The sequence below is a fragment of the Triturus cristatus genome, chromosome 6 (genome assembly GCF_964204655.1).
Source record: "Triturus cristatus chromosome 6, aTriCri1.1, whole genome shotgun sequence".
Classification (NCBI taxonomy): Eukaryota; Metazoa; Chordata; class Amphibia; order Caudata; family Salamandridae; genus Triturus; species Triturus cristatus.
In genome coordinates, this window is record NC_140589.1 from 822,791,590 (window position 1) to 822,816,511 (window position 24,922).

General features: G+C 44.3%; 1 protein-coding gene across 1 annotated transcript in view; it reads left to right on the forward strand.

Annotated features, from left to right (window-relative positions):
• The window catches only part of HEATR1 (HEAT repeat containing 1), a 326,965-nt gene that overhangs the window by 136,882 nt on the left and 165,161 nt on the right, over positions 1–24,922 (forward strand). Inside the window, exons 18-23 of the mRNA XM_085611426.1 lie at positions 2,787–2,970; positions 3,162–3,310; positions 11,631–11,823; positions 17,426–17,598; positions 19,090–19,254; positions 20,493–20,735. Coding sequence (XP_085467552.1) covers positions 2,787–2,970; positions 3,162–3,310; positions 11,631–11,823; positions 17,426–17,598; positions 19,090–19,254; positions 20,493–20,735 — 1,107 coding nt within the window. The remainder of the gene's footprint in view (positions 1–2,786; positions 2,971–3,161; positions 3,311–11,630; positions 11,824–17,425; positions 17,599–19,089; positions 19,255–20,492; positions 20,736–24,922) is intronic.

The following is a 24,922-nucleotide window of genomic DNA, read 5'->3' on the forward strand; positions in this document are numbered from 1 at the left end:
AATGAGTCATCGACATTGAGACTGAACATCGCAAATCAAAGACTGTGAAAACTAACATAAAGGCAAGGCTAGGATCCCTCAAGAGTGTGTACTAGTCAGGTCCAGGAGATAGTGTCTCCGCAAGTTGATAGGCTATGATACCCATTGAGATGATGGAGGGGGAGCCCAGGAAATGTCAGACACTGCAGTAGTGACTTTGTGGGGTCTGCCCATTAGTGGCTAGTTGGTGTCTATGCAGAGGGCGGTGATGTTGAAGCAATAAGACAGCATAGTAATTAGTCTGTAGATTCCACCTTGTTGGGTCCACTTCAAAATACTGAAGCCACAATCCAAGGAATAAGGTACATACCACAGTAGCTGATGTGTGGAATTCATCCAAGAGTGATGGAGTCGAACCCAGGATAAACCACAGACCCCACATTAGTGAGTTTATGGGCCCCCCATAGGTGGTGAGACAAAAACCAAGAAATGCTGAAGACATCCACAGTAGTGGATCTACCCAGAACCGGTTGAGGTGCCACCAAGAGGAGTGGGTAATACTGGAGAAGCGAGAATAGGAGGTTATAAACAGTCACATGGAAGGTTGGTTTAAGATGATGGGTGAGAGGGACAGGGATTGTGGCCCAAGGTGCTTTACAGACCTAAACAGAGATAACATTGGTAGGAGATGCGCTGCCCTTAAACGTCCTCCCTCTCACCTTGAGACCTGGGCTAGATGCCATGGAAGGCGGAACGTGGAAGGCTTGATAGGGGAGTAGTGATGGTCACAACATTGTGCGGTCTATGGACACAGACCAAGGTGTGAGTGGAAGGGGAACAGAGCTGGGAAGGTCCAGATCAGGAGGGTTAAATCTTACCCCCTATTGGCCATTTATGAAGTCAGCAAAGGCCTTTACCACAACCTGTGGGAAAGAAACCAACCGTGCCTAAATAAACCCTCAGATCTAAATTAATGTGAACTTCGCATTTTTTAAATATTATAAAAAACTTTCAGTCCACTACTTTGATGAAATGACAGTTAAAGGAAGTAAGATTGCATGAGAAACATCCAGACGGGTGTCTCTCTCGTCTGCGACTGTCTTCCTTTGCAGGCCTTCACTTGCTGAAAAGCGCACCTGTGCATCCATTTTTCAGCTGCTTTATTCCTGTTGTGCATATACTGCAGGCTTCCACACTCCAACCAGAGGCATGCATCACCAGATTAACTCTCATGCTAAAAATAAGAACATCTTTCTGCTGACTTTTTCAGGATTTTTATGTATCAATTGTCTGTGGGCCATTAGTTGGTGAAACGGTCTTTTGAGGGTCCTGTGCATTGTTGTTGCGCATGTATCCGTTTGTATCCATTTGCATGAACGTGGATGCACAATAGTTTCTGGTAAATAGTGTAATTTGATTTTTGGAACCCATTGAAATGTACTTGGAAACAAATGAAGCACTTTAACAATGTAGCAAAACCCTTTGCTGCATTGGTGGGACAAACAAAAGTTATACACAGCATAAGATTGTCAAAGGAGTGCCAAAACTGCTTGAAAATACATCCCAAGTTCGTATCCATTTTTCTCTTGAATATACTGTACTGGTTGTGGTGCTGTTAGTGTGAGTCGACATTATTTTGTTTTCTTCTTTTTTTTTTAATGTTCCTCAATATACAGAGCCCAGAATGTTTACAGTTGCATACATATGAATACTGAATAATTTAGTATGTACTTGCTTTGGCTAGCATATAGAAAGGGCTTTTCTGTTTTTTGATGTTGAAAGTCATATTGGAATTTGCAGGCTGACAATGAATCCATCAAACACAACTACTTTTGTGCGGTAACCGAATGAATCTGTGCACGTATCAACCATGCAACAGTTGCTTTTAAATGTACTGAAAGCTATAATGAATTTTATTAATAGTTTTGCAGTTAAATAAAATAAATCCTTGTCTTATTAATGCCCAGTGGCTTTAAAAAAGCACCACCAAAAATGCCATGCCATTCCCCAATAGCATCACAATCAAGCAGGCACCAAATGGTTTGCGATATTCGCATGTGTCCAGTGGTATGGTGACCGCAGCTGTCACATTCTCTGCCCAGTAAAATGATATAAGCTTAAAACATTTTTTTTATTACTGCTCAAACTGTGTGCCACTATTCCTGGCGGCAGACTTGGCTTCCATAATCCTTCTGCTTTTGTTTTGCTTTCTCTGGATCCTCAGAGGAAGGGAAAGTGGCCACCCCTAGAAACAAATAGGAGGCACCTGAAGGTGGTTAGAGGTGGAGCAGCAAGGGGTGGAACTTGCTACTCTGTGTCCCAGCCTTATCCTTTTAATAGCCTCGTATATGCTGTGAAGGTGCTAGGGTTGAGACAGGGATAACAACAATACTAGGTAACCAAGGGTCTGAGTACCCTATTTAATTTTTATCTGCGCTGCTTTATAGCACCAGGGATTCCCACGGGCAAGCCCATACATAGCAGCTGCTTTAATGTCTTCTTGCTCTTTACCCGATTAAGTCTACTGCTTGGATTGAAGCAAAAAGAAATCCATTTCACTCTCCCTTAATGTCTTACTAAACTTATGTGCACCTTTAAACCCTTGTTTCCAGTTTGTTGGAATATTCTTCTCGATTTGTCTCACTTCTATGTCCGTGGCCTTCATCCTTACCTTGCTATGAGTCACTAACCTTTGGATTTTTTCATTTACACTTATTACATGTTAATCATTTTTCCTTGTTTGGTACACGTTGATGTATATGCTAGCAAATTATTGAAGTAAAATATGATCTTAATATTTCCTGCAGGAGATTCCAGAAAAGTGGCACGTCATGTCTATTGCTGATAGACTGCTGCCTGAAGAGCTGCTGACAGTATACATAGAAAAAGTAATCAGAGGCCAAGCGGTTGATGTCGAAGACTCTGCAATTCTGGCGTTTCTCTTAAAAAATGTCATCGAAGTCTTGAAATCACCACAGTCTTTTGTGAAAGGTACTGTAAAGTCACAACTCAAAGTGCCTCTTGCTCTGTTTTATGGTCTGGAATCTCATTCTCTACAAGGCACCATCATACAGATTTGCTTTCCCCTTTACCTTTGATCTTTCCCTCAAATGTTCTTCCTTCCTTTACTTCTAAATTCAAAGAGCCCCTTCATAAATTATGTATATGTTACCCACCCACAGGGGAAGCATGGTGGAATCCAGAAAAAATGGATGAGGCTAGCCAAGATTATGTGCGTCTGCTTTTGGGGCTGTTCAACGTCACCATGTGTGCGGCTGGCGAAGAAAGCAATGCAGTCAACTTCAGAGCGTTGATGAGTTTTTTCTTAAAGGTATTTTTATTTAATTTCTTCTTTTGATATCTAACTAATCATTGTTTTTAAGTATTCCATGACCTTAGAGCAAAGGCTAAACTGAGTGAACCTCTAAAAATTAATCAACTAATTATGTTGTGGGGGAAGAAGTCATGCTTAAGCAATAAGTTTAAATGATATTTCAAATAATACAATAAAACAGATTTAGAAAACTAAGCCTTAGAACATTTTAAACCTTTAGTATATTAAAATGTACTCCCCATTATTAGATTTAAACATGCACCGTATAGGTTAAACTCCCACAGTTTCCACTTGTGGCTGTCTTCGTAGCTTCATATAAACATAAAGCTAATAATCAAGCCAAAGGTTATTCCTGTTTTCAAGGGGTTAGTAAGTCTATTCATATATCTACTAAAGTGACCATGCGATTCAAAAGTTACCTTCCCAGCAAGTATACTAGTCCTATGCTGCCAAGAATTTCCTTTCATACAGGCAAGCTCTTAATTAATTAGGCCACACTATATTGTGCTTATGTGGAGGCGGGGGGGGGGGGGGGGGGGTAGCCAGCCCCAGTAGAGGATACCAGGTGCCAGTGGGGACTTCATTTCTGCAGTGGGGGCCTCCTATTTTCACAGACCCCAAACTGACAAGGATCACTAATTTCCACAGTGAAAGGCATACTCTAGATGCCAAAAGTTTGGAGGCAGGACAGAGAGAAATTTTGAAAAAAAGAGGATAATTTATTTTTCCTCATTGAGTTGCATTTAAGTGGCTTCTATTTTAGGCAAAGACAGTTGAAATAAAGCCATTTTTGACTTAATAAATCGGGAGTCACCTGCCTCAATCAGATGTGTTGGCTTGTATGCCATACGTACACAGGTCATAAATAATTGTGCTAGGCACCCCTTCCCTTTTATAAAACAGGAAAACATCTTTTTCTCACTTGGACAAGCAAGTTTCAGCTACCTTGAGTCCTTTTTGAAGTACCCTTTAGCAGTGCTATCTGACTAACAGAGGTACTAAACATATGCTTCTAATCTACAATATTCAAAATGTGCCTCTGCTTTCTTTTTCTTAAGTGATTTGTTGCTTCAAAATGTAATGAAAAGAGACTTTCGCACATGATTATTATGCACTGATGTATAGCACATCATGGGCAGCACTATCCACTCCTATTAAGCTGAATAGGGTTCTGTTACTTGGAGAACAAAACTATGTACATATTTGTTAAAATAGATTCATGTGTAAATTCTTTGGAGTTACAAGAGGCACATCTTGAGTCCCTAGCACTATTCATATTTGTCACATTTAATAACTGCTGCATGTGTTAATATGACTTTCCTGACAACATTACAGGAGTAAACAGACAGTGCGTCTTTGCTACTTATTGCCTTATAGAAGTGTCACTGTGAGATAGCTGATGATTGTGTGATGCTATGCTGACTACATTGGAGGGTATACCGATAACTCAATACCCATTCATCCCCTCATAAATATACATGCATCTCCAGCACCTACTTGGTTCAGCTGTCTGGGATTGATGATCCTCCTCAGGCAAGGTTTGCTCCGAAAGACCTCCACTTTGTGCGACATACTATTTGAATGGTGTGTTACTTTATGGCTGCCATTTTGATTCATTGTAAAATTTAAAGACTTGGGGCCTCATGTAGGAAGCCAAATACCGGTCGGTAACGGCCGATTTTCGGTAATTATACCGTTACCGACCGGTATTTTGGCTTTTGGTATGTAGGGGGATCATTTTTGTATTCGGTAATTTACCGAATCGGTAAAATTACCGATTCGGTAATTTTACCGATTCGGTAAATTCCGAATACAAAAATGAGATGTAGGGGGAGTGTGTGGGTGTGTTCTGGAGTCGATATTTACCACCAACTAATAGTTGGTGGTAAATGAAGAATGGATGTTGAAAAGCATTTTAAAGTGCTTAGAAGTGTGCAATGTGGCAGACATACATGCCCTTAGGGCATGTATGTGTGCCACATGTGCACACATGGCCGAATCAGGGGTGCAACAGGGTGTCAATGTGACACCCTGCCACCCTTGCATGTGTTCCCCCCATTACCGAATCGGTATTTACCGATTCGGTAATGAGGCATACCTTCCCATCAATGGGAATATTACCGACTCATTACCTACATATCATTTACCACTTCATAAATACCGAATCGGTAAAATTCGGTATTTATGAAGTGGTAAATGGGTCCCTACCTACATATGGCCCTTGGTCCATTATCGATGGGTTTGCATATTCTGTCCTTGGAGCCAGATGTCGTAGCTAGGGATTGTAGTGAAGTTTCCAGCAGCTGTCTTACTTTTCATAGCACTATTCTTAACTGCCATCCAGAGACTTTCCTGATCATTATATTCCAGACAGCCAGTTAAGTGATGGGGGAACACCCAGCCATGTTCAGGCAGCCACCACTTTCCCTGCTGGCCTAATCAGTTCCACCACATCCGATCGATGGGTCCTAAACCTTCTGGAGAAGCCTTTAGCAAATAGCCACAGACTGACTCTCCCATCCCCTTAGTCGGAATCTCACCACACCTTTATGGCCTTCAGAACGAGATCCATTTCATAATTCTTCAAAGGGCATTGGAACCTTTATTTAGAACCCCTCTCCAGGTCCCAGTGGAACAAAGAATTTTATTCCCAAATTTTACTTGTCAAAAAGAAATCGGGAGAAAATATTTGTTTCACAGTGGTACTCTTTAATAGGTACTGTAGCTTTTCCAAGGCGCATAGTTTGACATTCATGGTCGTACTCGTTTCTTGCTTTTATATGCCCATTCACCCCAGGTACTGCCAGTTCCTGCGGTTTGACGTCACCAGCCTCCATTTGCAATTCAGTGCTCTCCCCCTTTTGTGCTCATATCCACTCAATCGATATTTACAATATGCTTGTACCTGGTTTTAGCCTTCCTAAGGCAAGGGAACACCAGGCTTTTTTGGGCCACTTGACAGAAACATCAGGAAGAGCCCATATTCAACTGTTCCTAAGATTGAGTCTGACCCTAAATGAAGAGAAGTTTTACCTACAACTTTCCACATACCTTCCGTTCCTGGGAGCAGTTCTGGACCCTTCCGAAGTATAGATCCCAAGTATTAAGTCAGCTGCATGTTGGGTCCATAACATGGCTAGTACCTCAGCCCGACATAAATCACTGCTGGAAATGTTGTCTTGTGGTATTTCTAAGCCCCTATCTTGTCTGTGAATACAACCGCTGCAAGACAAATTGGGTAAAGATCTATGCATGAGCTCCATGCCATCAATTCCAAATTTCAGATTCCCTGTTCATCATGACAACAGACAAGCTTATGGAGAGCTGGGGTGTCCACCTTGAAAAACTGTCCATGAGGACCACTGGACACCCCAGGAGACACAAATCCATCTCAAGTCCTTAATGTCCATAGTCCATAGAGTGGTTGCTTGCTTGATAGTATTTATCCTGGTTACCAATCTACGAAGAGACGGTGTAGTTAGTATGTGTTTAAGCGGTTTCATAGTGGCTGGGGAGGTGGGAAATGTGGCATGCAGTGTATTGCAGGTTGATCGGGATTGGTAGTATAGGAGTGATTCCAGGATCAGTGTCGGCGCCCCATCCTGGCCCGTTGGCAGGTCTAAAAAAAGTATGCTGTGGGTATAGGTCACCCAGCGTGGCGATACCCATGTTACGGGCTCGTGCAATGGCGCCCTTATCATGAAGGAAAGGAAAGTCTTGGGGAATGCAAGTGGTGTGGAGGGAGCATATAGCAGCGGATGCCTGTCTTTTTCCTCAGACCCTCCCAGTCCCAGCGCAGGGTTTCGACTGTGTTTATTTCGGTAGTGCTTCTACGATAAGGTTTATAAACAGCAGCGTGCAGGGGGGTTGGGTCAGCTATGTCCCTCTCAGTGGCCACATGCGGCTGAAATGGGATGGGATGTACCTAAGAGTTAAGAAACTGCTTGCGCGCTGAGCTTAGAGAGTTCAAAATCAGGAGCTCCAAGCCCTCCCTGCGATAGTGGGCATGTGAGCAGTTCCCTTTCTGGCGTCTGGGTGTCCACTGCACCAAATATCAGTGAGCCCATGTTCAAGTAAGATGTTGTTTAGCTGCGATGTTGCCTTTAGGTGCGGGTTGCGAGGGGTTCCTGCCCTGTCCCAGTCATTGTTCAGAATGGCATTAAAATCGCCACCCCAGATGACTGTGTGCCCCCCCCCCCCCCCCCGCCCCCCCCCAAAGCCATAACCTTGGCCCATACTGCAGTAGACAATTGTGGGTCGTCAATATTTGGACCGTAAATGGCCACCAGGATGACCTGCGTGGTCATGAGGGGGAGCCCACGAGGATGACATAACGCCCGTCTGCTGCTTCTTTTTTCGTGTGTGTAGTCGACCAGCCGACTCCCCGTCGTATCATTATCAAGACTCCCCTGGTATAATTGGAGTATGATGCCGAGTGTATCTCCCCCAATATCTGTGTTTCAGTTTAGGGTCTGTCGCATATTTTAAGTGGGTCTCCTGAAGAAAACATATGTCAATAGGGTGCCTGCGGAGATATGTATGTATCATCCTAGCCGTTCTGAAATCGTTTAGTCCTCTCACATTCCATGTAAAGAATTTGGCCTCAGTCATGATTTAACAAGAGAAAAAAGGGTTGTGTAACACGTTTGGGAAGGGTATACTGTGGAGTGTCAATAATGGAGGTTGGAAATGTCTGTACAAGCGCCTGTGGTTTGCGTAGAGGAAAAACAGCCCGTGTCGTCTCAAGACCTAGAGTGCGATGCAGCCATTGTGAGTGCAATACAGTTAACGATCGTGTGTCTGCGAGTCACCTGCCCAGATGTCCCTACATCCCTAGGTCCTGATGAGACCCTACACTACACAAAGGGTCGAAACGTCGTCGACAGTAAAGAGAAAGGCGAACCACTAAATCAGCACTTATAATTATATATAATGGCTGTTCATTATCTATATACTTATAGATGGTCGACTTTTGTAAAAATTTGGAAACCTTGTAAATATTGTCACATTTTGTCACCTTTATTTTAGGTTCCTGTTTTTATCTCATCATATTGTTTGTGAAACAGAATATACAAATGTGTTAAACCGTACAATTGGTGTATGTGGTTTCTTTCTCCTCTGACATCCCTCCAACCCTTTCCTTGCGATTGTGCATTTAATTATCAATTCTTGGTTGTACCATTCCACAGGAGCCACTGTTTCAAACAGCTCCTGCAGCAGGCTCTCGATAAAGGGTTTCATTTTCAGGATTATGGTAGACTCCGGAAGGCCTAAGATTCTTAGGTTGTTGCGTCTAGACCACGCCTCCATGTCCTCGTTCTTGGCTTTGATTACCGCGAGAACCTTTTCCATGCTCAGTATTTGTGTTCTAGGCTCCGCCTTAGAGTCCGACAGTCTATTCTCCAGGACGTCCCGACGGGTTTCATGGGCGTCCACCCGCTCTTTGACAGTGTCCAGACTTGAGGTAAGTACTTCTATTTTGCTATCTATTGTTTTGAGGCTGGAGTGCACATCCAGCAGGATGGATCGCATGTCTTCCTCCGGGTGTTCAGCCATTTCTTTAGAGCCCTGAGCAGCGTCTGGGTCGGTGCCCGCCTCTGTTATGCGAGTCTGACGTTTGGTTTCAAAGGAAAGCTTTGGCTGCTTAGGGTCCATTTTACCCATGGTAACAGGACTGGTTGCGGGTATACAAGACAAGCTGGTAAGTCCCACAAACCTAGGCAGGGTGGCAGCAATGGCGCTGTCTGCAGTGGTCAACCTCATAGGCGTTGTCTTGGAACAACTGCATTCAGTGCCTGGGCTGTTGTAGGCTGTGCGGTGATGCACCCTCTACGTGGCCTTAAAAGTGAGAGGCTAGGCTAAATGTGCAAGAGGGGAGCAGGAGGCAGAGCTCTAATGTCAATTTAGCAAGCCTAAGTTCCGGCTTTGGCCGCCATACCAAGAAGCGAAGTCGGAGAGGCTCCAGCCCATTTGAGTCACCACCCGGCGATCCAGCTCAGAAGAGGTAAGGGGGGGAACGACCCACCCAGGGCAGCAGACAGCCGGGCGCAATCTCAGGCCGATTTAGCAGGACCTCCAGGCCTCGTCCGGATATTAGAGGCGGAGTGGGCTACAGTCCCAAGTAGCACAGTTTATGCCATGAAGTACACGTGCGCGAGCTGCAGGTCATGTAGGGCGCTGCTCCAATGCGCCACGTCGCCAGCACTCAGGGAAGCAGGACAAGTCTCAGGAGTGAGAAGGGGGGAGCCGGAGACAGGCCACCCTCGATAGTTGGCCAGGGCAGGGAGCCTCTGCATCCACCGCCCAGCAGGAAGGGGAGAGCCAATGAGCTCCAACTCAGCCGGAGTCGTCGCTCTGCAATTAAGCGTGGGAGAGGGTGGCGCGACGGTGAGGGCCCACTCCGGCTCCCCCCGGGACTCGCTCAGCCGCCACAGCAGATAGCCGCCCTTATGCAGGAGCGCGCCTGGGGCCGGGCACAGAGCGGACAATGGCCGGAGCCACCTAGCCCCATCCAGCGTGAGGCGCCAATCGAGTCACAAGTGTACGCGACGCCCAACTGTCCAAAACTGCCCCAACTCAGACCTAGGTCAACACTCACCGCATCTTTCTCGTGGTGCCGCTCCACTTCAGTTCCACGTCTGGCTTCTCACGGCCTGATCGCCGCTCAGGATCTCGGTGGCGGCCCTCCCCAAAAGGTAGAGGCAGTCAAACTCCGGCAGCTCCTGCAGCGGTCACAGGTAACGCGGCAGCATGCCTGCGCCTTCCCGGAAGGGACTTCACCAGCAGCAATCAGGGCAGCACCTTGCTAGGCACACAGCGTGAGCCTCGATTTTCGCTTGTCACCTTGATCTGCCCATACATCTAGTTTTACCTTATCTACTACCTCTCACCAGGCACGGTCTGAAAACAGTTCTAAGAGAGTTAACCTGGTGGGCTTCTGGTTACTTTGTTGTTTTCTCAGAATTATGTAGGTATTCCATAAAGAGATTGTTTACGACCGTCTGGCCTGTGTGCCGCCAAACCCCCTCCCCCCACTACCCAACAGTCTAAAAGGAACATGTTCAAGGTCCCTTTGCAACTTATGGTAAGCCTGTTCTGCCTCTTATAGGGCAGATCTCAAATATGTCTCTTGGACATGTGCAATTTTATTAAAGCTCTCATCATCATCATGTCAGTGAACTCCATGCATTGCCAAACAATGAGGGCTTCCTCGGAGTCCACTAGGTCAGAGAGATTCTTGGTACAAACCCACAGCTCATTCCAAAGTGCCCTCCGAATTTCGCGCCAAGGTACCAGTAGTGTGAATGTCAAGAACTGGAAGTCATGTGCGGAGCATATCTGTATCCATTTCACTCTTGGTTTATCAGCACCTGATTCCCTAAAAGTTTCAAAAATTAATTTAGCAACTGGAAGTAAGTGAACATGTGTTTTATTGGCTATCAGCATGATCTACAACAAGGGTGCTCCAATGAACCGCTCTTCCTGTTGCCTTTCCTGTGGACACTTGTGCGGTTCTGAGGGCTTCCTCCATGGCAACTCCTGAAGACTAATTCTCTTAGGAAAATCGAAAAGAGATTCAGCCTAATTCATTGTTCCTTAAATGATGATTACAGCCCTGTTGGTGCCGATAGTCAAATATAGTTTTCAACTCTGATCTCACTTTGACCAGACTCATCCTGGAATGTTGAATTTGTGTGCTCTGCAGCCCTTTCATAGCTCCTTGGTGATCAAGTGGTCTTTCAGCATAACAGGTTGTGGGCAATTCCACTGTTAACCCTCTTAAAGGAAGACTAGACTGTAAACACTGTCTGTTTCAGATGCAGACTACTAGAATTAGGACCCACTTATCTGAATTTACTGGATTATTTCTTCCTCCTTATCAACGTTTTGGGTGCAATGATAAAATGCTATTATACTTCTATCACAACATAAAACTTGCAGGGATCTAAGATAAATGAGTTGAACTAAAAGGACGGTATTTAAGTGTTCTCATAACGTGCTAAAGCTTTTAAGCAATGTTGGGAGTAATCATTCGTTATCCTGTGTCTTAATATCATCCATGTGTCTAAAGATCAGAATGTTTTGGCATATATGTAGATTGTTAACTCCTTATCCTGGCAACCTTCTGTGTCCATAAAAAAGTCCTATTTTTTTACTCCTCTTTCCCATTGCTCTACATCTACAAGTCATGACGTGGCAAATTGAATAGACGTCTTATTACTATATAACTTAAAGTGGCTCATACTTATTGTAGGATCTCCAATATCTCTGAATTATATACATTCCTTCTTTGTTCAATTTCCTCTTTTTTCTCAAGGTGCACCTGGAAGAGCCCAGGGATCTCTTCAACTTCTTTGCCCTCCTGTGGACCTACAACTACAGCCTTTCTGATCCCCTCCAATGCAGCATGAACGCTGTGCTGCAAACACAAGCTCTTTACATTGGCCATGCGCTACTCAATTGCCAGAGTGCACAGAAAAAGAAACAGCTGGCATCTGCATCTTCCTCAGGTATGGGGGTGTGTGGGGGCAAGGCTGCAGTGGTCTTTGAAATCTTATCTGTAACAATGATGTTGGATTTAATAATTAAATCGATTTGTGGGGTTGGGAACTGTATATTAATTTGTGGACTGTTCCATACTTGTTTGTTGCTAGTGAATTGCTCTCTATTTGCACTGTGTGCTTCATTGGAAGTTTTAAGTTACCATGTTTGCTTGCTTTCAAATATGGGAATTGGTAACCTTTGTTAGCAATTCAATCAACTAAACATTCATATCTTGCAATTACGTTTCTCTTTTGAGCTAGAATGTTTGAGTAATTGGCACCTTCACTCTGTGCTTAATTTGTTTAAATAGAGACCAGCGCAGTTACTTTTTTTCTGGGTAATGCAAGATTCTGCCTGCTCGCTGATTTGCTAGCCATCTCCTTAATTTGCTTGGTACTCATCCAGGAGGCCATCTTACCTTCCTCTGTGGAAGATAAAGTTTGTCTGACAGGCGTTGAATGTTTATTGTTTTTCAATGTTTTTGTTTTACTCGTACATTTACAGCACCCCTTCTGTATGCCAACGTGAACAAGAGAGTACAATCCATAGCAAAAGTGAAAAAAATAATATTGGACCCTGATCAGGTTTTATGAACCTCACTACCTTTTCCCTAAAGATCAAAAGTCCAGCACTGCTGCTCCTCGGAGGTCTCTGCTTTTATCTCACATTGGTTGGCCTCTTTCCAGAGCTCCCCTTTACACTACAGATGGTTAATATCAAAGAGTAGGTCCTGCAAAAAATATGTTCCAGACCTTGGAAACAACCAGTACTTGCCTTCGACCTACTTGCCTCCTTCTTGATTTGCAGCGTGTGCCCCCTACGCCTTTCAGGACTAAATGATGTTTATTAATGGTCAAACAACAGTGAGAGGCCCAGGGACAAGTGATGAATGTAGTCTAGTTGCATAAATAACGTACACATTTTTAAGCACGTTAAAAGATTTAGTATGGCCATGTAGTGGCAGTATGCAATCTGATTCTTCAGGGCGGAGAACACTGCTAGACTGCCGAGACATTGTGGTAGCGAGGATCCTGGTTCAGTCAGTCCACTCCCTTGCAGTGGGCTGTGTTTGGGATGAGTTACACTCTGTAAAAATAGCTCTAGATTCTGCTTATTCCTACTTCTCATCTGGTATAGGGGAGTATGCCATGCCTTTTTTGACCTCTTTGAAAGAAAAGCAAGGGTGCCTGTGTGTAATGAGTGAGATGCTACTTTTCCATCCTTTCCAGAGCTCTGGAATTTCCCAAGTCTAAATGTAAGTAGCCTATCCAATCCAGGTTTTGCTTTGTATTCTGGGACTTGTAGTCCAGTTTATTTTATTATAAAATCCCAACTGCAAGTCTTAGAATAAAAGTCTGAAACCTGGATTGGATGTGCTGCTCACGCATGTACCTAAGAAATGTGAGCGCTCTCCCTTACATTAGTACAGACTGTAGGAAGCTGGCTCTGTATATACTATACCAAAATGAAGTATAGTATGTACAGAGTCCAGTGGAACCCCAAAGGTAGGCAGACGTAAAAGTAGATAGCACCTTACTCTCTATTTGTGGTAGTGTGGGTGAGCAGTAAGGCTTTATCAGAGGGTAGTGTTAAGCATTTGTTGTACACAGTCAGGCAGCAAATGATGTCACACACTCAGACTGAACTCCGACCAATTTGTTTGTATAATAAACATTATTTAGGTATATTTATTTTCTAGAACCAAGCAAGCCTCATACAGGTAAGTGTAAATAGTACTTTTCAAGGCAGGTTGAACAATACAAGCAAACTGAATGAAAATGTCTTTGTTTCAGGTTGGTAAATCTTTTCAATACAGTAGAAATTACTGTTAGATTACTTTTGATTACAGATTACTTTATGGATTGCTTTTTCTGCTCAATGTGATATGCCTAGATATCACACATGGACATTTCCTAGAGAAAAGGTAAGTAAAGCAGTTTTTAGTTATTTGCAGCACTTGGTTGTGGGAGTTGGTATTCTGGGGTTAGAACCAGGGTTCCCCCAGGGTCAAGGATGCACTCTTGAAACACCCTCAGCGGCACTAGGGCGGCTGGGTGCAGAGTGCCGAGGCCCAATGTTATCCAGTGGGGGATAGGGGACCTCTGGTCGATGGCTGCTCATGAGCAGGCCAAAAGGTTGTGGGAGCAAAGCTCCTTGTGATAGGCTCAGGGCAAAGGGGGATCCGAGTTAGCACCCAAAGTATACCCGCAGCGGCGCAGGGGCGGCCGGGTGCAGGGTGCTGTTTAGGTAGTGGGTGCCCTGTTGATTTCAATGGGGATTGCCGGTTTTGTTTTTTAGCTGCAGGCTCGGTCCAGGAAGACTTCCGGGAGGAACCAACAACTGGGCAAGTAAGTTGGAGGGCTCGGGGACGTAGGTGCACTTTGGGTTCTCTTCTCCAGTGCGCAGGGCGGCTGGATGCAGGGGTGTCTTTTGAGGTCAGATTTCACCCTACCGGGCCTCTCGCTGTTGGGGAGGAGGGGGGTCTCCGTGCAGAGGATGCAGGCGACGTCGGGGAGTCCTGGAGGGGTCAATCCACAGTGGACTCTGACTCTGGAGTGCTGGGGGACCTCGCTGGTACCGGTGGGCCACTCGGACTTGGACAGTAGGCATAGGGTGCAGAGGTGGTTCCAGGCGTCTGGTTTCTTTGACCTCAGCAGGCTTGGAGTCTTGGCTGTTTCTTTTGAACACAGGAGAGCTGGTCTTTGTTGAAGGCAGTCAGTCCTCCCAGGGGTTCTGAACGTCACTGGCCACAGAACAAGGTTGACGGGCACTGAAGAGTGGGCTTCACCTCGCCTCCCCTACCTGAGGGGGTTGGCAGAGGTGGTCACACCCTCTGGGCTGGCTAATTTCTCCCACCTGTCTTCCCGCTGAAAAGGAGGGGAGACAGGAAAGGGGCCTGCTCCTGATAGCAGGAGAGGCAGGGGGTCTGCAAGGCCTTTGAAGCTCCCCTGCCACAGATGGCTCTTCCTGACCTGGAGGAGGTGTGACTACCTCTGCCCAGGCAAGGGTTTGTTTCTGGGCTCAGGGAGCGAAGGCTCCCACCCCAGGGGTCCAGAAACATGTCTTGAGGTGGCAGGCTGGTGTGTACCAGTCAGGGAACCCACCAGAGGCTGGTAATTTTTCAAGGGGCATCTCTAATATGCCCTCTGAGTGCATTTTTCATTAAACCCCACACTGGCATCAGTATGGGTTTACTGTGCTAAGAGGTTTGATACCAAACTTCCCAATTTTCAGTAAAGCCATTATGGTGCTGTGGAGTTCGTAATGACACTCCCAGCACCATATACTATCAATGGCATTGCTGCACTTACAATATCTAAGAATTGGTCTAGACACTGTAGTGGTACAGGGCTCATGCACCTGTACCCTCACCACTGGTATAGTGTACCCAGCCAGAGGGGTGTCTGACCTATGCCAGGGCGGTTGTAAGCATGTCACACAGGGATGTGTGCCATGTTGACTCTTCACTTTGTTCTGCACCAAAACACGCAGCCTGCAATGGCAGTGTGTGTGTGTAAAGGTACAGGGCCTCTGAGGGTGGCACAATAAGTGCTGCAGCCCTTAGAGACCTTCCCTGGCCACAGTGCCCTTGGTACCCATGGTACCTTTTACAAAGGACTGACATGTGGCCAGAGAGGTGCCAATTGGGAAAGAACACAGGCCCTTTGAACCTGATTGGCAGGGACCCAGGGCACATCTAGTCAAAATGCATCAGTAGTCTGGCCAAATTGGGGGAGGGGGGGGGGGGTTAGGGGGTGTTTACTGCAATAGAAACCCAGCTTCCTATACCGAAACTGACAAGTTTAGAAAATCTAGTGTATTGATTCCTCCTTACATTTTCAGGAGCCATACTGTGAGGAAATGGGATGTAGTACTTAGTGTGGTTGTAAGACTTCATCATGTAATACACTTTCAGCCCTTCTGAGGACCAGTAAGGTTTTGTTTATCAAACCTTAGCTCAACCATGGGTAGCTGTGGCTTCGAGCAGTCATGCTTCAACAAAGGAACAAGAATAACTTAAACAGTACTGTTGGAAGCTGGCTCTCTGTATAGTGTACCAAAATGAGGTGCACTGTGTAGACTCTCCAGGTATCCCTTACTAGTGTACAGGAGCTTGCTTATTCAATCCCTCGGTGCCCTATTTGTGGTAGTGTGGTCGAGCAGCCTTAGGCTTATCAGAGGGGACTGTTAGGCATTTGTTGCACACACAGTCAATAAATAAGTCACACACTCAATAAGGAAATCCAACACCAGTTTGCAAAAATAATACAGATTTTTACGTAATTTTGGACACCAAGATCTTCGGGATCAGCGAAGTACTTTTCATGTTAGCGATTTTCAGAAACCTAGAAAATACAGTTGTCAGATTTGAGACATGATACTTGAACGTGGTGATGTTATTCTAGTGGCGAAACATACACTGCATAGGGTCACTGGCAAACTAATTACAGGATTGTTTTTTTCTAAGCTTTAGGTAAGTAGAGATTAGATATATTACCATGCAGTGACTTTGGCATGGCACACAGTGAGTGTGCCATGTCATGTTTTCACTCATGGTTTGCACCATGACATGCAGTCTGCAGTGGCAGTCTGCATGCAAATTGTAATTTGTATGGGGGATCCCTTCGGTTGGCATAAGACCCTTTTTAGTACCCAAGCCCTAGGAACCAGGGTAACATTTACTAGGGACTTACAGGGGTGCTAAAGTCCAAAGTCCATGCCAATTGAGTTACAATTGGACTTTACCTGTTTTAGGGGAAAGAGCACTGAGGTCTGGTTAGCAGGCCTTAGTGCACTGCCAGGGTCGAAAACCAGCATCTAGTAGTTCTGAAGGGGCTAAAAGTGTGGGGGGGTCAACTGCAACATAATTTCAGTTTCTTACACAGTTTATTCAGTCTTGGTAGTTTTCTTAACCACAGTGTTGCTTGCAGGGAGGGTGTTCGTGATCTTTCTGGCGCTCTAAAGTACTACTATGTGTCCCAAGTATGTTCATTTTAATTTTGGCAGTCTGGTACAATAAAAAGGTTGATTTTAGAGATCTGCCTGTCCTGTATCCATTGAACAGTTCTGGGAGGTAGTCAGGCTCCTTTTCTAGAACATTCTGAGTAATGTGAAGATACTTGAATCTGAATTTCTTTTGGGAGCAAACAAAAGCGTGTAAGAGCCAGATGAAGGTGATTGCAGGGCTTCAGGTTAAAGATGTGTATAGTCTCCTTATTCAGGGAAATTTAGTTAGTTCTCTGGAGGAAACCTAATGCTAGTCTATACAAGACTGAATGCCAAGCGTAGCTCTTTTGTCACTGTTCAAGGCCAACTAGCTCCTCCTAGTCGTATGTACCAGAATGACCCCATCATGGTTTTAATTGTAGTCATTAGTATTTGGGGCTTTCAAGTCCTTTCTCTTCTTCCTTTCTCACTCAAATGATCTGCATGAATGTGTAATTCACAGTCAAAGTCCCTGAAGACCCACAAGTTGATTCTTGTTTTTCAGCTGTCAAACACTTTATTATCATGAATAATTTCTTACTGAAGCAGTGATTGTATTGTTGTCTCTTTGTTTCAATGCAGTGGTGGTATCTTTGCTGATTAATTTACGGAGCCCTGTACGTGAAGTGCGCAGAGCTGCCATTGTGTGTCTCCAGTGTTTGAGCGGGGTCAAAGAATCTCCATTCCATTCACTGGTACAAGGCTTGTTGGAGAAGGCTGAAGAAATCATCGCCGACCCTGGATACGTCTGTCAGGTAAATGCTGGTAACATCTTATCATGCGTGTTGCTGAGGATAATGTATAAATCAAGAAGTACAGATACATGTGTTTTAGTAACATATTTAGTCAGATTGTTTTTCGACCTTTAATTTTGTACCACAATAAAAAATACTATAAAATATAGTTATAGAGGGAGTACACTTGCACATCTGTTAAAAAGAGAAATGCACATAATTTGTAGCACTTAAAAAAAACAAAACTGAATATATAACTATAATCATGCATGCTATGCGAAAAAGGTTATTTTAACATTGCTAATCAAGGACATCAATAGAAGTCAAGAACATGATTTAAATAGCTAGAATGCCAGTTTCATAAAGCATGTGTAGTTTGCGAACAAGAGTTGTTTAAAAAAAAAAAGAATTTTATATAGGGCCCAGTTACTTAGTCAATAATTCAGTTTACCACCTAAGTTGGAGTGGAGCTCTGCATGGGGTTCTTTGCACATTTCTGACCTCTGGGCCGAAGTAGACACAGCCATTTACATAAATATCCTTGTCATGTTGATTGTTTTCATGGAGCCGAAGTTCTTTCTTCCAGGTTAACATGCTTGTTTATCAACAGAACAGCAGCTGTATTTTTATGCTTTGGTTTGAGGGAACTCTAGCTGTATGCAGTTTGTGAGGACATTCAGTTGTTCTGGATTTGAGGAACGATCAGTCAGATAAACTAAATAGATGGTTGTACATATGTTGGAGCTTCACAATGAGGTTGTGATGGTTCTTTTTCATTGGCAGGAGAGACGCCATATGAAGCAAATGTTGTTCCGTATTTCTTTATTTTCCTCCTTCCTACCCATTTAAAGGGTGGTACTCTTGCTTCACAAGATGTAGGCATCCTGTTGAGAGTCACCACAATATGATCCTGTGATCTTGGGCTGGCTTGTTTCATTTCTAGAGTTGAATCTTCCTACTTGACAAGAAGGCCAAATGTAGCCCTCCTTGCATGACTGCTGAGCTTGGTACCAGCATGCAGTGGTCTAGTGGTTAGGTCTTCAAGTTTATTTTTGTTTCTTTTTTTTGGGGGGAGCATCGCGGCTCATCGACCAGCTGGTGATTTCTGCTGGTTCAATACCACAAAACTGTAAGGTGTGAGTCTCTAAGTGTTGTTAAGAGAGATCGGTCTGATTTTGTATATTTTTTGCTTCATTGCATAATTTCCTTAACAATTCAATTTCCAAAATCTTGTGATATGGCCTAAATCCGTGACTGCTGAGTGGTATCTTGGCCTTTTCATGTCTGAATACAAAGTTGGAGTGTTTCTACTTTGTGCAAGAAGTCCAGATTGTAGTTAGCATAGTTTATTCTCTGTCATAGTGTCTTCTAATTCTTTAAGCTCTCTAGCTTACCCAGATGATGCATGTTCTACTATACATGCAGTTTTATGTGGCCTGGCTGACATTTTCAGGACATCACCATGTTTTTTCTCAAAATATTGACTGCTTTTTATTCACTTGTCTACTACAGGCTCTTGGAACCATATTTGAGGAGTTGCAGATGGCAGCTACTCAGAAATCAAAGCAGAAGTTATCAACCGTCTTGGAACATTTATTGAAGAGTATCAAGATGGGTGGTATCCCATCTTATGTTGCAAAAATCTTGATGCAAACTCTTCAGGAGGTCAACAGTGAGGTGAGTGTTAGAATTTTTTTTAATTTTCAGAAGACAGATTTTTTTTAATTTGTCAAAATCTCAGAATTGTTAAATGCATAAATGGAGCTTCTTTTTTCTTTTACATTGAATACAACAAATTAACCTTGCTAAATTCCTGCAAGGCCAAATAAATGTCTCTTGTGGCATGCACCAGTGATCGCCACTGTATTCGCTATTTATGCATTTGCCACACATTATCTTGGATAATCTGCTGATACATACTCATATTACAGATATTCTCCAAGGTTACCCCCATACATCTCACTGTTGAATAAAGGTTAGATGTGTCTCCTTACACATGCAGAATTTCTTAATTTCTGGCTCACATTAAAACATACATCTTAGTGCTTCCTGTACCTCATTTAATCTTTACACATATCCTTCTCATTTGAGATCTTTGAACCCACAATTTCCCCTGTATCTGGTACATCACCTTAGGGCCATAATTGAACACGTGAGCCAATCTCTGGCATGGTTTATCTTTACATTCTCAAATTGATGCCATCATAAATGGAGCTTGTGGAACTCCTACTATTCAGAACACCCAAAAGAAACCTAATAAAAGCCAATGTCATAGGTTTACCAGGTTTTACGAAAAAGCTTGCACCCATGTCCTCATGAAACCAACTACAAGAAGTTCTTAATTGAGAGGTAAAGGACTGTAGGAATCGAATCATGCAAATTACTTCATGATCTTTTCCAATAAGAAAGAACCATGGAGACCCCTACAAATCAGATGCCCTTAATATTGAACTTGTCCTGTCTACCACCCCTCACACAATTTTGCAAACTTACTGTAAAATCTAACCAGACACTGTAGTAGGTTGTCTAATTAAACACAAAAGTTAGCAATTGCATCCTAATAGAAGCAGTGTCACAGCTTAACAAGGAACCCTACACATTTAAAAAAAATAAGTGAAAATAACCTTAGTTTGAGGTCTTGGTTAGCAAGGTTCAATTGTATTTATGTTGTAGCTTGTAGAAAATGCAGTTTAAACATCCCTTTCTACCTTTATGATCTATTGCACTGTTGTTGACTCAATAGTCTGTCAGTCAGATAATAATCGCTTGCTTTTAAACTTGACTTGCTGTTTGTGAATGTCCTTCTTTGTGGGTATATTTCAGATGAATGTGCTATGTGACAGTAAGATATAGCAGCTAGTTTAGAAATATGTTTGCATACATTGTCTAACTGATATATTTGATTCTATTTCCAGATGGTGCTTTCTGAGCTTCTGCCTGCCATTGATAGACTGCTGGAGAAAGTCTCAAATGAGCCGGCAGCCCTTGTGAAGGATGAATATATGCTGTTGCGCCTTCTTCTTAGCAAGTACAATCAACATTCAGCAGCACTACTTTGCAAGGATCCACACAGTTTGGAAATGTTTGTGAAAGCACTAAATGCAGGAAACACACTCCATCAAGGGATGCCATCTTTCCAGATTGTGGCCCTGGAGCAGGTAAGCTTCTTCAAAGACCAGCAGTATGTTTCGTTTCAGCATTTCAGAAAGAATTTTCAAAGTGTATACAAAAAATGTGTTAAAATGTGACATTAGTTAAGAAATTGGTAAAAGGAACCTCAGCCCTTCAAAGGTTCTGTTTGATATCCCTGGTTCGCTCAATGCTTCAGGAATTTTGAAGCACCAATCCTCAGAGACTGCACAAAGTATTTTTTTAGTATGCCACGTGAATATACAAATGGGATCCCCCACCGTGTTCATGGTATGTATATCTATATACTGAATATTGAAAGTGAAAATCCCTAATCATACCTGGATTTAGCCCTTGTTGATATTCTGGTGGTTTAAAGGTGATGAGCCCCTGCTCGCTGACCTTTCACTTTTTCAGTACATTTCTCTGGGGCCTATATAACTGGGGAGCAACTGGGCAATCCTTTTAACAAATATTGCTTGTTGTTCTCGAAACCTCAAGAACCTTGTACGATAGTAAGGCCTCTGAATGCTAAGAACCTGCTCTTTAGGTTTTGACTGGGTAAGGGGGAGAATAAGTCAAGAGATACTTGAAGTGTGGTATGAGATGGAAACAAAAGTGTAGGTTGCACTTGAATGGTGCACAATAAGTATGTTAAGACAACGTTGTATCTTAAAAGATATATAGCTAGTACACAGAAGGTTCAGTCGCTCAGTAAAATGTATATGTAGTCTTACAGTACATGAAGTTCAGCGCTTCACCTAATGGGGACAGACTGGATACTCTGGTGTGTACTAAAAGCATCTGCACCAAACTAGGACAAGGGTTCTTACAGTGCTAAACATATTTGTCATCTGGTCTGCAAAACAAGGAGAGTGAAAAGGTTCTGCTTTAGGTATTACTGCAAAGTCTTACTTTTCTTGTTGGGTGCTTGTCAGTGTTCCTTAGCAATCATTGACACAGGCACTAACACTTAGAGCTGTTCAGGTGGCTGTGGCTGAGACCTCTTGAGGTGTGATAGAGTACCAGGATTTGAGTGTCAATGGACACAGGGGCAAATGCGTCCATGGCAACTGGGGCTTTCGTTGAAAGAACAATAACACAGGGAGAATGTCCAGCCTCAGGAGATGTTGCTACTTTTATGGTTGGGAGTACTGACCAGTGTCCATGATGAAAAGTGTGGCAAGTCGACAACAAAGTAGTATGCTTACAATGGGATCTAGATGTGTAGATAGCTGACCAGCACCTGATCCAAACTGAGAAAGTGCCTCTGTTTGCAGGGTTACGCCCCACTTTTTGCCTGGTTTTGATGTGTTTTCAATTGTAGTGCACAGGGTCTCTGCCATCCAGGTCCCCTGTGCCAGTGCTTCTTCCTTAAAAACATATACCCAATTGGTACTTTTTCAGCGTGAATCTTTTCTGGATTCAAATGCTGTGCATTATTCTGCCATTTAGTGGATGGGTCCGACATTGTTGTATTTCTCCTTTTTAGGACGAGCCTAGCGCAGCGCTGCTCTATGGGATCCTTCTTGTGAGCACTCTAAACTTCTTTGTGTGGGTCTGACTCCTCCCACACATAGGATTGGCTTTTGCGTGTGTCTTTCACTAATGAAAGCACGCAAATGGCTAAAGGCGGGTGCATGCCCGCCTTCTTTTTTAATGTTCACTCCCACACGTTTTGCTCTCGGGATCGAGCAGGGGCGTGCAGGTTGGCAGCTGCATTCCTCGTGGGTCAGGTGACACACAACACGCCGTGCTTTTGCTTTTGCTTGTTTCTCTCAGAGCTTCACTACGGAGCCACTGAGCTCAAATTGCTGGCAAACATTATTTACAAACACGGCTGTATGTACGAGCCAACAATGGACCTATAAGATGCACCAGACTGTCACCTGTCTTGAGGAGATTCACTTTATTGTAAACATTTTGCTGGTGTCCTGTAATCTCTTGTCAACTTCTCAATAAAGTCGTTTAAGAAAAAAAGGGGGGGTGCTTTTCGATCACTGAAATTTTTTTTCGGAGGAAGACCGGCACGGGGAAATTAAGTGATTCGCCCAGGATCACAGGATGTTGAGCTGAAGCTGAGACTCAGACCTTGTTCCTCAATTTTGAAGTTCACAGCTCAGGCCGTTACACCGCAACCTCTATTCAATGAAAATGGGTATAAACCTGAGCGTGCCCCTGAGGGCACAGTAAACATGCATTACAAGATGTCCAAAAGCTCTACACAACGCTTTGTGCTTTCGCTTTTGCTTGTCTCTCTCAGATCTTCACCACGGAGCTACAGGGCTCAAATTGCTGGCACACATTATTTACGAACACTGCTGTATGTACCAGCCTACAATGGACCTATAAGATGCACCGGACTGTCACCTGCTGATTTTGAGGAGATTCACTTGACTAGAATACATTTTTTAAGTTAATTCTTTTTTAATTAGAATAAAAAATAAGGACAGGGGATGTGCCAGCCTGCCAACCCCACCCCTCAGGTGGGGAAGGCGAGGTGAAGCACATCTCCGGGCTCTCGCCATCTTGAAGATGGGGAGCCCTACCCTATCAGGACTAGACTACTGCCCCCCTCCCACACGAGAGAGGCAGGATAGGGGGTGTACCCACCCCAGGACGGGGACCCATTGGTCCCTGCCCCTCACCTACCTGTAACACCCCTAAATCTAGTATTTAGGGGCACCCTGAGCCTTCCTTCCCCAGATTCCAGATTCAAAACTACGAAGAGCAAGAAGAAAGAAGACCTGCCCTGCAGCTGCTGAAAAGAGGAAGGCAACAACTGCTTTGGCCCCAGCCCTACCGGCCTCTCGACCCTCGAACCTGCTCCTGCCCGGCATCTCTTGTGGCTAGCAACCTCACCAACCCCGGAGGACCTGGCTACCTTTTGGCTCTAAGCCCCTGGGACTCCCATGAGTAGAGGCTCTACTCGAAACCTATCTCTAACCCCTGGCAGCAGTCCGGAACCGCGAACCCAGCACACTCTGCACCAGCCAAGCCTGGCCAGTGTCGCAGTGAACAAAGACCCTGAGGACGACCCCACGGCGACTGTGACCCCGAGTCCGGCACCCAAGGACCTCCCTCGACACTCCTGAAGAAGCCTGCAGCCTCAGAACAAGGTGCCCCCAAACCGCGATCAACAGAGGGTAAGATTTCCCGACACCTAAAGGCACCCCTGCACGTGGCGCCCCACGGCCCCCTGTGCCCAATCCCGGGGTACCTACCTATCCTCCAACTACCCAACTTACCTCTCGAAGTGGTGGTGGCACCTGAAGAGTCCTCGTCCCAGAGCTTGCAGTCTTTTTCTAAACCGGAGATTTCCCATTGAAATCCATTGAGCGTCCGAAGGCTCAAAAGCCCTCTGCGCCCAGCCGCCCGAGTGGCCCTGGCAGTGAAAACTCTACACCTACCTACTTCCCCACTTGCCCTGAGTAAGTGACCAGGAGCCCAGCTCCCACAGCCGCGTGGCTTGCCAGTCAGCAGCCACCAAACAAGGCCCCCCTATCCCTCATAGGATAACATTTGGCCTAACTCTCTCTGCACCCGGCCGCCCTAGAGCCGCTGAGGGTGAACCAACTGTACCTACCTGACCCTGGGAGACCCCTGAGTCTGTGCCCAGAACCTCAACTCTGCCAGTCGAGTACTTAACCTCAAACCGCAAACTCTATTTTCCTCATAGGGTAACATTGACTGGCTTTTTCCTGAAATTTCTTCTAAGTGTGGACTTTTCAAATCTTCAAATATTCACCAAAAATCAGCCGAGTGACAAAAACGAATTTACTCACCTGCTCTCAGTGCTGGATCTTGGTGCCCAGCACTGACTCTGAAAAATACCTACAACTGTACTTACCCTTAACTCAATTTTCTTCCATAGGAAACCATTGACTGTTTTTCTGTGAAATTTCTTCTAAGTGTCGATTTCTGCAATCTTTAAATATTCTTCAAAAATCGTATATTATTGAAAACGTAATTACTTACCTGTTTTGGATAAAGGTCCCAGTACTGAGTCTAGGCACCCAGTACTGGATTACAAAAGTAACGAGAACATACTGTACCTGTAACCTGAATTTTCTTCCATAGGGAATCATTGACTGTTTTCTCTGAAATATTTTCTAAGTGTCAACTTTTAAAATAGCTAAATATTAGTTCAAAATCATTACAGTACTTAAGTCGACTTTCATCACTTGATTCTGAGAACTGACCCAGGACTGAATCT